General features: G+C 33.1%; 3 protein-coding genes across 6 annotated transcripts; 1 reads left to right on the top strand and 2 right to left on the bottom strand.

The window, feature by feature from the left end:
- Positions 1 to 500: 500 nt before the first annotated feature.
- Positions 501 to 1,337, bottom strand: LOC108561514. The gene is made up of 3 exons (XM_017919487.1): positions 1,052 to 1,337; positions 862 to 983; positions 501 to 797 (listed from the first exon to the last, which is right to left on the bottom strand). The coding sequence occupies exons 1-3, from the start codon at positions 1,116 to 1,118 to the stop codon at positions 549 to 551; spliced, it is 438 nt and encodes a 145-aa protein (XP_017774976.1). The 5' UTR covers positions 1,119 to 1,337; the 3' UTR covers positions 501 to 548.
- A 4,583-nt stretch (positions 1,338 to 5,920) lies between these two features.
- LOC108561565 (FAS-associated factor 1) lies at positions 5,921 to 9,827 on the top strand. Of its 2 annotated transcripts, XM_017919573.1 has the most exons (13): positions 5,921 to 6,371; positions 6,532 to 6,600; positions 6,680 to 6,989; positions 7,052 to 7,226; positions 7,285 to 7,503; positions 7,563 to 7,593; positions 7,660 to 7,762; positions 7,831 to 7,976; positions 8,038 to 8,329; positions 8,382 to 8,544; positions 9,102 to 9,333; positions 9,388 to 9,465; positions 9,530 to 9,827. In XM_017919573.1, exons 1-13 carry the CDS (start codon positions 6,333 to 6,335, stop codon positions 9,608 to 9,610), a joined length of 1,938 nt encoding a protein of 645 aa, XP_017775062.1. In that variant the 5' UTR covers positions 5,921 to 6,332; the 3' UTR covers positions 9,611 to 9,827. The 2 variants fall into 2 exon arrangements, with proteins under 2 accessions (XP_017775062.1, XP_017775057.1); XM_017919568.1 differs by having other exon boundaries at positions 5,922 to 6,371; positions 7,563 to 7,762.
- A 159-nt stretch (positions 9,828 to 9,986) lies between these two features.
- Positions 9,987 to 12,401, bottom strand: LOC108561581 (glutamate receptor ionotropic, kainate 2-like). Of its 3 annotated transcripts, none has more exons than XM_017919585.1 (8): positions 12,123 to 12,401; positions 11,902 to 12,074; positions 11,554 to 11,850; positions 11,357 to 11,481; positions 11,138 to 11,308; positions 10,859 to 11,088; positions 10,325 to 10,811; positions 9,987 to 10,271 (listed from the first exon to the last, which is right to left on the bottom strand). In XM_017919585.1, exons 1-8 carry the CDS (start codon positions 12,256 to 12,258, stop codon positions 9,998 to 10,000), a joined length of 1,893 nt encoding a protein of 630 aa, XP_017775074.1. In that variant the 5' UTR covers positions 12,259 to 12,401; the 3' UTR covers positions 9,987 to 9,997. The 3 variants fall into 3 exon arrangements, with proteins under 3 accessions (XP_017775074.1, XP_017775083.1, XP_017775091.1); XM_017919594.1 differs by having other exon boundaries at positions 10,325 to 10,799; XM_017919602.1 differs by having other exon boundaries at positions 10,181 to 10,271; positions 10,321 to 10,811.
- Positions 12,402 to 12,918: the final 517 nt, after the last annotated feature.

Raw genomic sequence — 12,918 nt, 5'->3', positions numbered from 1 at the left:
TTTAAAAAATGCTCAAAAAAGCAGTGTTTTTACATTTCATTGATTTACTCACTATAATACATAGAATGAATCCAACACATATCACAACATATCTAACGATATTGCTTGTCAAATTTCGAGAAGATCGGTAAGAATGTATAGGAGAAAATGCAAGATCACTAACATTAATGCAGTGAATGTCGAACTTGAAAAGCTCCATATTGAGAAATTACAAAAGGATGAAAATTAAATATATTAACATAAAATTGTTTTTTTTTTGTTTTTTCCAGCCAACTTTTGTTAGACTTTGTTTATGTCCTTAATCCATTCCAATAAAATGAAAATTTAATAAACTATAATAAAAAAAAATAAGGAAATTTAATATGTTTGGGTTTCAATTCAGTTGGTGCGACAACTAACGTATATGTTTTTATTTTTATTATATTAATCCACACTGCCAGAGAAGATCACTTACATTTAAACGTTTAATCACGTGCATATAATAAAAAAATATATAGATATATAATAAGAAATTAATTTAATTCAAGATTAATTTTGCGGAAACGTTTTTAAATCAAAATTTCCCTTCGGAATCTGTAGTTGGGAGGCAACTGTCCTATATCCTCCACATCATCATTCAACTCAATATCTTGAAAGTCCTTTTCGAATCTGAAATCACCGCCAAATTTTTCATCGGAAATATCGTTGGAATCATTCTCGAATTCCTCTTCCTTGTCAACTTCTATTTCATCGTCCAAATAAGGTATCCTTTCCTTCGGCAAGAAAGAATCAACATCGAAATAATCATCCGGATTCAACTGAAATCATACAAATAGTTAAAAAAAAAATATAATATTTCACTACTAATGTAAAGAGACTCACCGATTGATATTCATCTTGTTCGCAATCCTTTTTCTGGCAATACATGTTGAAGCCGTCTTTCGAACATTTGCACACTTGACACGGTTCCACGTAAATCTTCTCAGGTACGCAAACTCTCCTACCTTATAGTGGACAATAAATCGAGAGAACTGTATATACGTTACTTACATAAAATATTAACTGAATTTACCTTCGTTGAGTCCAATGCACCAACTGCAAACGACGAGGGTGAACGCCCAAGCAACGACAACATTCATTTTTCTTTTTTTTGCTACAATTGCTCAGTCCAGAAAATCTAATCGGAAACTGGTTGAAATCCCGCTTCCCGTTTGCTTTTTATATCAAATCCAGTAGAGGAAATGCCTTGCGAATGTGCGCGTTATTCCTACTTCTCACTCGTTTTGTTGTAGTTTGCTCATTTATCATGTAATAATAAAGCACATTTGATAGACTCACCGCAGACGATTTATCAGAAGAGGTTGAGGTTTGAGCCGTTTGTCGGATCCGATATATTGTTTGGCAATTTGGAAAACCCGTGGTCCGTGGACGCATCGAACGAAGTCGCATCATCTCGCATCGCACACTATTTTTACACTTGAATTCTTAAATTTAGAACTCGTCTTCATCGATTTTATAAATACAACTCATCGAATGCACATGTGCATTTACAATAAATATGTCATCTGATATCTCTCGATTTGATATGCTCTCGATGATGTATCGATCGATTTATTAAACACTTCAATTCTTCTGTGAGTCAAGAAAGTTTATAGAAAGATGATAAATATGCCACAAGTTTAATATTATTAAAATGCAATGTTAGTATTCATCAAATTGGATCGTGGATCAAGATAATTTGTGATTAATTAATATCAATCAAAAGTTTAATAAATACAGCAAATACGTTGACAGCAATTACTCATATAATCTGAATTATAGTGAATCCGGATTGTGCAAAGTATTGCTGTACAAAGAAAACATTAAGTTAGTATTTACTACTAGAAACTATAAACTACATCAGGTATGGAAAATCCAAATTTATTTATTTTAGTCATAAACTTATTAATCAGTTCCGGACTCTTTGAAACAGAACTAATCGAGCACTTTAAAAAAGTCTAAAATGTAGTTTTGTTTTTGAATTTTCCAACAGAATCCGAAATTGCTCGAAGCCGGAATATGAAAGGCTCTGTTGTGCATATAAAACATTACGTTAGTATTCACTTGTAATACAATATATGCTAACAGAAACAATAAACTACATTAAAAATGATACATCCAAAGTTTTTGCCTTGCGACCCAATACATTTGTTTGTAATTATTCTGCAATCCAATTGGTCATTTATACAAAAAAAACCGGTTTTCGAATTTAAACTTTTCCACAAAACCGGTTTTCGAATATTCACAAAAAAAAATAAAGAAAAGGGATTTTTACAACTTGTTTTCTATGCTCACAAAACGTATACAAAATTGCTAAAATGCTGGGTTTATTCGTCTTTAGAGAATAATGAACTAAATTATTTAAAAAAATAATAATTTAGTTTTTTAATAATAAAAATTCTTTTTTTAGGGTTCAGGTTCCTAAGGATATTTATAAATTGATTGTTTCAATGCAAGCTATGATTTTTTTTTCTTCCTCACCGTTTATTCATCATCACGGTCATCTTGTATTTAATAATTTGGATACAATTTTGATAATATTTATCCAAAAAAAACTTAATTATCTCACTTTTAGAAGCTATTTAAAGAAACATCTTCAAATAAATCTTTAATTTTTATATTTTAAATCTACGCTCAAAAACCGGTATTTTAGGGGAGGCGCGAATATTAGTAGCAGTGAGCAATTTTCCAAATATCTGCTAAAGTGTAGATACATTCTTGTGCTCTTATCCATATAGCTGTAATACGCGTTCAAAGTTGAAAAATGGAAATTAGAACATTCGAAAAAGCAGTGATTTCATATTTTATTGATTTACTCGAAAACTATAATAGATAGAATGAATCCAATCCATATGCATATGAAAGCTGAATGTTTGGGGAATCCAGCAAGTATAGATACATTCCTGTGCTCTTATCAGTATTGCTGTAATATGCGTTCCTTTTATGAAATGGATTAAAATTAAACTATTAAATCTCTAAAATGTTCAAAATAAAGTTAACTTGTTACAAATTATCTTTTGTAACTTTTGTGTTCCATTTTCGCATCATTTATTTTCAGTGCTCTAATACCTCGTACAGTGCGTCTTCGAACAGTCCGGATTGAGCAAAATAAAAATAAATTACATAACATCAATACACAGTTACATTTGCTTAAAAAAAATGTTATTTTATATAGTTTTTTTTTTCTATTCATTTTCTATTCAGTTTTTTTTTTTCATTTACAATTAAGTCTCTTTTTGTTGCGGTTTATTTTTTTTGAACCAATTAATTCCTCGATTATTCTGGTTTCAAACAGTCCGGAATATTCGCGATTATCAGCACTATACGGAGTATGTACAACAAAATACAATTAATGCATGTTGTATGTTCATAAATGTTTTCTTAAACTGATAACATTTTATACAAGCTCATTAAATTGGTATTGTAGGAAGTTGAGTAATGATACTGGTTTTAGTTTTGGTTATAAAATGTCGGTGAATTTAGTTATCGAAAATCGGAAGTGGGTACAAATAAAGAAAAAATCTAAATTATAAAAATAACTATGTTTTTTTTAGAGCCTTCATGCTCAGGAAAAACAAAACGTTCACACCACACCGTGTATACATTTAAATTTTGGTTTCGAGCCAATATACAAAAAAAATTATTCAATATTTGTTTACCAGTTTACATAATTTTCTTATTTTCTTTATAAATAACAGATAAACAAATTGAAAAACTATATCAATTTATGATTATATAAAATGAATTGTAAGAAAAATGACGACGTTTCGCATATCGAGTGACGATGAGAAGAGAAGTCCCGTGTACTTCTGTACACATTTTATGTGTATTTTTGAATATGTTTCACTATACGAGTAACGGATTAAACTCGTTAAGCGAAGTTCCACTGTATTAGTTTTTTTTTAAGTAAATTAACAATTTTTTTTTGTTACAAATATTCGATCGTTTACAAAGAAACAATGGTATTCTTTAATTAAAATATTATTTAATAACTAGATCTGTTTATTTATGTCATGATAATATATCAAACGTTTTGTCCTAACATAATAGTCACATAGCATTTTGATGAAGGCAACCAAATATACACTTAATAATAATTATAATGTTTTGTCATGTCACAGGGATGGAATTCTGGACACAGCCAGGCTTGTGGAGTCTCAGTTGTAGGAATTAGATAATTCAATTGGTTTTAAACAAGTTTATTATAATAATTGGTACTCTTGTGGTCCTTTCCAAGACAACTTAGGTACTTTAAAAGATTGACTAAGACTATGCTCATCATATTAAGGTTTTACTGAGACTATGCTCAAGAAAAATAACATTAATTAAGTGCAAATTTTATATACTACGAAATCAGATATATTTTTTGTACGTTTATCTTACATTATAAATTCAATGAAACCATTATACAAATATTTAATTATTGTTGAACGATTCGTTGTTATGAAGGTAATTATTTTTGATGAATTGCAACAATTGAAAACCCTGAATGTATTTGTATTTCCTTTTTTTTTTATTTCAATATATAATAATTTCCAAGTGCGAATGAGAAATAGTTTATATCAAATCATCAAGTATATAAAGTGTTATTATGAATGCACCTCGTGCATCATTTCAACTTTTCACTTAGGACCTTTTGCACAAATTCTATGCTCGTTCCTCATGATTGTATGCTACAAGTTCAAACAGGTTTTAGAATGACTGTACATGTTAACAGTAGGTCTTCCATCGATACCTGCAAGTTTTTACTTACACAATCTTAAAACATCTTGAATTTAAATGAATTCCGAGATTTTTTACTGCACATAATGACGAATATTTTATTTTTTCATTATTAAACGAAAGTTGTAAACATTTTTGATAACGAAATTTACAAATACAATAATGAAAGTAATTTTATAAGAAACATCCAAAATCTCTTTTCTAACAATACTTAATTCATTATATTAATAATATAAATACGTTTTACTTTGTTTAATGTATTTGTTACAATAAGTATTATGGTTTTAATAAACACTTATATTAATCATTGCATTTGTTTACATTAAGATAACTGTAGTGTCCTGGGATTCAAATATCTGTGGACACTGTGGAATATCTCGTAGTTATGTCGGCGTGAAGTTCTAGTGAGAGTTTTTAAGGAATTCTAGAGGTGAAGTTGGAGTTTTTATGATATTATTCACTATAACTTCTATGTCTAGATTCCAGTTGCTAGGTTTGTTACTAGTCTAACTAGGACTCTCCTCTATGACTAAAACTAACTTGGACTAGCTAGGACTAGGACTATCCATGACTTGGACTCATTAGGACTCCCTGAGTATGTATTACATAAACATCCTGTTCTATAGTAGAGTGTATTAGTCATTAGACAATGATAAGTTATGGGATCTTCCTAAGTAGTATTTGTGCTAAGTCACAATGACTTACTTACATACACATGTGTGAAATAATAAGGGCTAACATAATATAAACAATAACGGTTATACATAACATAACATTAAGATATGTCACCCATTCGAGTACGATTAGCATGACGCAATGTTTTACTATAACAAAACGTCAGACTTCCAGATGAGTTTCAGCCTTGTTAAGATAACCTTGAATTAACATTTAGATCATTTATCCATCCATATCCATCCACAGGATTCGCAGTGTTTATTTGTTTAAAGAAAACAAACAAATTAAGAGAAAGCAAAAATATCGATGATGATAATAAGTATGTAAGTATTAAATGTGAGAGGGAATTGAATGCAATATTTAGATTATAAATTGTATTGCAAAATATGTATGTTTTTGATATATGCATGAATATGTTTCTTAATGATGGATTGATTAATGAATCTATAACAATTAGTTTAATTGCAAAAATATAGAATGTTTTGTTTTCTCGTTTCCAGATAAATCAATTAAAATGCTGCATAAACAAAGGGAAATTTAGAAATTTCAAATAAACAATGCGCATGTGTCTGCTAGCTATGTTGCCAAGCGAGTACCGAAAAAAAAACTACAGGTTTCAAGAGATCACCAATTACGTTCAATTTATTCTTCTCGCTGTATTAGAAGCGTATTAAATTACTTAGATCAGTTGTGCAATTGCGTAATATGTAATGCGTTATAGTTGCAATCGATTATCGATTCGCCTTTTACGAATTGCAGTTTATTGATAAACGTTTTGGCAACAGCGCAGCTCAATCTTATGTTTTCCTATCGTCGTTCGTTGAAAGGATTTGTGATTTTGTGTACCACCTCAAGGCGACAGAAGTTTAGCAGATATTTTGTGTACTTGTGAAAAGGAGAGTACTTGAGAAGGGACAATGTCAGAGAACAGAGAGGTGATATTGGCCGATTTTCAGGTGAGTTTATTCAGTCCTTTTGCATCGAGACCCTTCCGAATGTCAGCAGATAACGAACCCAGTGAGGTTATGAAATGATGACAGTGTGTCTTTTTTACCATGAAATTAATGAACGAACGAACGTTTTCCCTCATTGTTGTTGCTTTTCCTCACTTTACAGGCATGCACAGGCATTGATGATGTGGCCCGAGCCATATACATCCTTGAAGAGAACAATTGGGATTTTTTGGTAATTTATAAACGCAGCAGTTTGCACTTATACTAAACACAGTACATCTAACGTTTGTTTGCAATTTGTGTAATTTTAGAATGCAGTTAATAAAGTTATGCCTCAGGACTTGCAATCATTCCAAGGGAACTCTAGAGCTAACGCTGGTTCTGCTCCTGAGGTCATTGAGATTCCATCGAGCCCAGTAGAGTCTGCTACAGATATGCTTTCCGTTGGGAACAATGTACCACATAACTCTCGCAGCATGCCCATATTGGACAACTATAGCCACAGTTTCTCATTTCCTTCAACTTCAACAGTTAATGTTAATGGAGCTAGAATGATCAAGTTCAATGTGCAATATTGTGATAGGGTTGTTACTATTGAAGTGCCAGACACTGGAACAGTTGGTTTGTGTTATACAATTTTATTAACTAACCCAAAAAAAATACAAATCGTTTTCAAATTTCAGCTGATATAAAGCGTTTATTGAACAAAGAGTTGAAGGTTGCCACCTGCAGGCAACTGTTATCAGGTTGGGCTAGGATGCCTCAATATCAAAACACTCCACTTTCAGAGCTCTCACTGCCTGATATGAATGCATTGCATCTAACAGTGATAAATAATCAAGATTTTTCTGTGGATGAGTAAGTCCATTAAATATATATTTTGAACATTATGTATATAATCCGTGACATATTTTAGTACTGAAGTGACTGAAAGGTTAAAGGGAAATTACATTTTAAAAATTAGAGATGAAAATGCAGACAAGATGTACAGTTTAAATTATCCTGGCACTAAAACTATTCTGGACGTTAAGTCGGACGTATACTCGCTTACAAATATACACGTTCGCAATCAAGTTTGGAGCGGGTGGCCACCAAATATCGATGACAACACTATGTTGGCTCTATCTGGAATAAAGTAAATTTTTTTATTACATTATTCACGTAGAGATATGATAATTGTGCATTGTTTCGTAGTTTTCCGGAGCACGATTTAACATTGAGACAGGTAAGTGGCTCAAATATGCAACTGAGAGGAGAGAGAAAGAAGAATAACGATGGGAACGTGGTTCAGATTGATAGTGATGATGATGAATTCGAGGACGCATCTGAATCCTTCAACGTGGAAGACGATTGTTTCATGGATCACTTCAGCAGTAAACGCGTTGAACCGCTCAGTAAGTATATACCATTCTTACGACGATGACGACTATAATAATATCTGTCTTTTCCTTTCTCCTTCCAGTTCCAAAGCACGTCGAAGACGAAATTGTTGGGAGCATTAGCTTCTCCGAGCAATTCACAAACCGTTACGGTCCAATTCATCCGAACTTCTATCAAGGCACCTTGGAAGATGCCGTCAGAGAAGCGTGCAATAAACCGAGCAAGGATGTAAGATGCTCTTGTACATGGAATTTTTCGTGTAGATTTTTTAATGTGTGTATTTTTGCAGCGTAAATTGCTCGGAATTTATTTGCACCACGATTCCAGTGTTCTCTCGAATGTTTTCTGCACGCAGCTGTTGGGTTTTGAGAGCGTGATGCAACTTCTCGAAAGGAATTTCGTTTTGTGGGGTTGGGACGTGACGTTCGAAACGAATCGGACGCGTCTGCAGACATCGATTATGAACACCCTAGGACCAATGGCCGCGTCCAGTTTGAAAAATATACCGGTCGATAAGCTACCGGCAATTTTTATTATCATGAAAATACGGTCATCCACAGATATCTACAATATTGTCTACGGTAAATAGAGAGATTCCTATCCGATAAATTTATTAATGTGTCGTTCTTTCAGGAAACGTGGGCGTAAATGAATTGCTATCAAGTATGATCGAAGCCGTTGAAGTATTCTCCGAACACCAGAAGGTTGAGATGAAAGAGGAACAGGAGCGCGCCGAAAGAGAACTTGTCAAATGGGAGCAAGATATGGCTTACAATGAGAGCTTGGAGGCTGATAGGTATGTCAATTTTATTATTTATTAATCAATCACGTTCTAAAAATAAGAACTATTGCGATTCATGAATTTGTCAATGAGTTCATACAGATATTTTAATTTGTACGTTTATATAATTTCTCGGAAACTTTATACAATTACTTTAATGTTATTTCTAATTTAAATTAAAACTTATGCTGTTTACTAACTACATAGCTGTAAACTGTTTTGCTTTATTAATTAGATCTACAAGGTCTTTTCTGATATGCGAAATTATCTCTTCTATTGAAGTCGCATTTTATTCATGATATTGTAAAGCGTTTATCCGTGATTTGTTACAAACATGCAAATTTCAACAGATATTTAAAGTTATTTTGGTTTTAAAATTTCATATAATAAAAGAAATTTTAAAGGTTTAAATTTGCTTAGAATATAGTTTAGATATTAATATAATCAAATTTGTAGAATTAGAACATTCGTTTATTTTTTAGTGAAACTTATATAGAAAACTTTAAGACTTTGAAAAGAAAGTATTTTAACACAGTTAATCTCTTATTAATGTAATTGAATATTATTTTTAGGGCTAAAGAAGAGGCGAAACGTGCTCAAGCGGAGGCAGAGAATCGAGAAAGGGAGAGAGTTGAGAACGAGATTGCCGTGGAAACGGCGCGTAGAGAGGATCACAGACTCAAAGTGGAGCAAAGTCTACCCGAAGAGCCGGCTCCGGGTACCTCGAATATAACCAAGATTAGATTTAGGCTGCCCACGGGAGATAACCTAGAGAGAAGATTCTACATTAACACTCCGTTAAAAGTATACGAAAGAATCCGTCAAATTTCCATCTCTAATCCGCTTTTAATTTCTCAGGTTTTAATGGACTATTGCGTCGTCAAAGGATACCCGACTGAAGAGTATAAAGTGATTTCCAGTTGGCCGAGGCGCGATGTAAGTATATTTTAATATTTGACGAAAGGTTGTGTCTGTAATGAATGTAAACCGTTTCAATTAGTTGACATTGATGGACGCCAGCAAGACGTTGATGGAATTGAATCTTTGCCCGCAAGAAACTGTGATATTAGAAGAACGATAATCCGTGAAGGAATTTGGGTATAAGTGAGAGAGAAAGAGAGAGAGAGAGAGAGTGGGAGGACACAAAAGGCAATTCAGGATGAAGGAAAGAGAGGAATGGAACACAAACACACATACAAAACAAATGATTCGCGAAACAAATACAAAAAAAAAACACAATATTATTGCGTACGTCTTTCTCTCCCCTCCAGCCCAATGTCTTGTTATATATATATAAATATTAAAACAGTAAAAAAAAAACAATTACGATTATATTTCTTTTGTGTCTCGACTGGCATGTTGTGTATGTCTATAGTTGCTTATATCTCTATTTGTATCTTTAATACTATAATTGTATTTAGAATGTTTATTTATTTCAAATAAATTTAATTATAAAATTTTAAGTAAATCATTCGTACAGTCTATCTCTATCTGCTGTGCGGTGTTCAGGTATCGTTCTAGATTTAGTTTGTCGTAGTGATCTGTAGTTAATGAATACTTCTACAAGTAGAATGTTAATACTTAGGATGAGACCGATCGCGAGGACGGAAAGGGCAGGATAAAATTCTTCTATGCTAACAGAAGAGGCGATTGCACTGGTCGCCCGGATGCAAGCAGGTTCACTTTCCGACCAATGATTCAACTGTCTTCGCAGCAAACCGTTCTCAGCTATCTTCTGCAAACTGTAAACAATGTTTTAATGCATCTTTTTCCTTACTTTGAGACGCTTACTAACATGGTGTTCATCATATCCTTGAACGGTGACCCTTTCGGTAAGGCTTGGAACGTTTGTTTCATGCTCAAAAGTTCGATCGCATCCAGACTGCAGATTGTATCGTCGTCGAATGTTCTCTTGATTATCGGATACGCAGTGGCCATTTCTACTTGGTAAGCGAAATCTCCTTTTGCCACCAAACGCAATCCCATTTCTGGTTCCATGTAAAAACTTTCGTTGCCCCATTTCAGAGCCTTATCCTCTAGCAATTTAACGAAAGTTCTGTTCTTTATCTTGGCTAAGTAATCCCTGTTGTAGAGAGTGTCTTCGCAGCTCAAGTAAATATGACTTCGGATTAAATCGTCGATGGTCTTTATGAACTTTTCGGGAGTCATGAGGAGAGTTGACACGATACTGGCAGAATAGAATTGATAGAGGAGAATGGTAAAAATGAACATGAAGATGAACAAAACGCGAGTTGTGATCGATTTAGGTGCTGCGGATGAACCTGCAAATTTAATTTAATATAAAATTTAGTTTTAGAAATGTTGCTACCTTGTTGGCATATCGCTCCAATAGCGCACAGGAAAAGAGAACTCCACGTGTTCTCGAATTCAATATTCGCATTAACTTTAATCCTACGTTCGGAATTTAAAGAAATTTTGAAGAGAACCACAATGAGTATGATCGAAATCACCGTTAGACACCAAACCATTCCATCTAACGGTCGAAGAAACACCTCAAAACTTGCTGGACGTTTGGGACGTTTAAAAATGAAAGCAGAACTTGATTTAAAGCATACAAAAAACAATATTCGTTTTACAAAAAGAATACCGTAAAATCCAAGTGGGTCTTCCGTAATCAACAAAGGGTAATCTTTCTGGCTTAACGAAAAGTGGAGTCGCACCGAAATCCACAGCTCCGATTTGCAAAGCTCTCACCAAACCGTCGAAAGTACCGTTCGGCAAAATGAAGCCCCACGAAGGCGTCCACGACATATCCAAACTAAAGCAAATATAAATTTTATGAACAAAACAAATTAATAATTCTCACGTGAAATTGTAGAAATCGCGTACGTGATAGACTAAAAGCGAGTGGAATCTATTGAATGTGTTCACTTCGCGGTGTTCATCGCTCATCAGATGATCTAATAAGCTTCCTTCAAACTTTCTAGGTAACTAAAATCAACGCTCAAAAAGAAGTTGCTTTTATATATATGTATATATATTAAACAAAATTAAAGTAATTACCACAACCATAGCTTTAAAAGTAACACCAGTCATATTCTTTCTTCTCCAATAGAGGCTGATCCGTTCACCATGAAACCTATCGAACAAACATTGTTGAAAATAAATCTTCAATTTTCCGCCATGACGAAACGCTTGATTGTAAATATCGAAAACGTCCCAGTGATCCTTGGATTTAACAACCGCAGTCACGTCGCTCGCTATCGTCATGGAAACGTTTTGAAAAATCGCCTGTAAATCGTAGGTCGGTAAGAAGATCAACCAATGATGGACTACGTTGAAAGCATTGTATTTGGAACACTAAACAAAAAACAATTACAATCAATTCATTTGTTTCTTAATCGCGTTTACCAAATCTAAGACATCCACGGCCTCCGGACAATACATATCAATCAACAAACCTAAATGTTTGTTCTCTGCTCTCGAAACATCGCTCGTTTTCAAATCGAAGTTTGCATCAGACATATCGAGTATAATTAAATTCGCATTAACTGTGATTAATTGTCTGAACAAGTTTAAACGATCTACGAATAATTATTTATTAATTTATTGTTTATATTCCAATACCTTACCTTTCTTATTAAAACATGTAAGAATTGTCGCCGATTTTATGTTTCTATACTGAAAATACTTTTCAACTACACTCAAATCCATTTCCGAGTGAACGAATTTCGCGAGAAAAAATAATATCCAAAGAGCAACCTTCATTGTTCCTTTGTTATAGAAGGTTTCTACGCAGAATTCTGCTTTTTAAATGATTGCCTCTGATTTTATTATGCAGATCATAAGTGTCCACGGGTTCCAGTTGACAAGAAAATTGGTCGAAAAGTGTAAAAAGATTGGACAATAAAAGACAATTTCATTGGACAATAATTTGACCATAATCGAAATTGCTAGTGATTTCTTTTTTTGAATTTAAATAAATAAATAAATGCACAGGCGCATCCACAATAATAATAATTATTAAAATTTGCAAATAGTTCAAATTTATAAATAAAGTTTCGCAAACTTTTGATCAAATCATCCCAGATAAATTATGAATTTGTTAAAATTATATTTGTAGTATTCTTAGTCGCAATCTTGTAAATTTTGTAAATTGAGTCGCAATTTGAGGCCCTATTTTTTCATATTATTACTACCCTTTTATTGCTTGTCCATCCCTCGGCCAATCGTCAAAAATATCGAATTTTGTGCGCCACCCTGTGCATGTGAATTACATATTTAACAATCAGCTGATACAACATTGACATTTAACAGTTATGTCTTATATTATGTAACATGAGGATCTTTTTATGATGTAACGACTGTATTTCTATTAAGAAACAATTATTAATTTCATTTACAGATGATAACTGGAAATTGCTAGTG

The sequence above is a fragment of the Nicrophorus vespilloides genome, unplaced genomic scaffold, assembly GCF_001412225.1.
Source record: "Nicrophorus vespilloides isolate i.1.1-1 unplaced genomic scaffold, Nicve_v1.0, whole genome shotgun sequence".
Taxonomy (NCBI): domain Eukaryota; kingdom Metazoa; phylum Arthropoda; class Insecta; order Coleoptera; family Silphidae; genus Nicrophorus; species Nicrophorus vespilloides.
The sequence above is the reverse complement of the archived record's forward strand: the minus strand, read 5'-3'. Positions and strand labels throughout refer to the sequence as shown.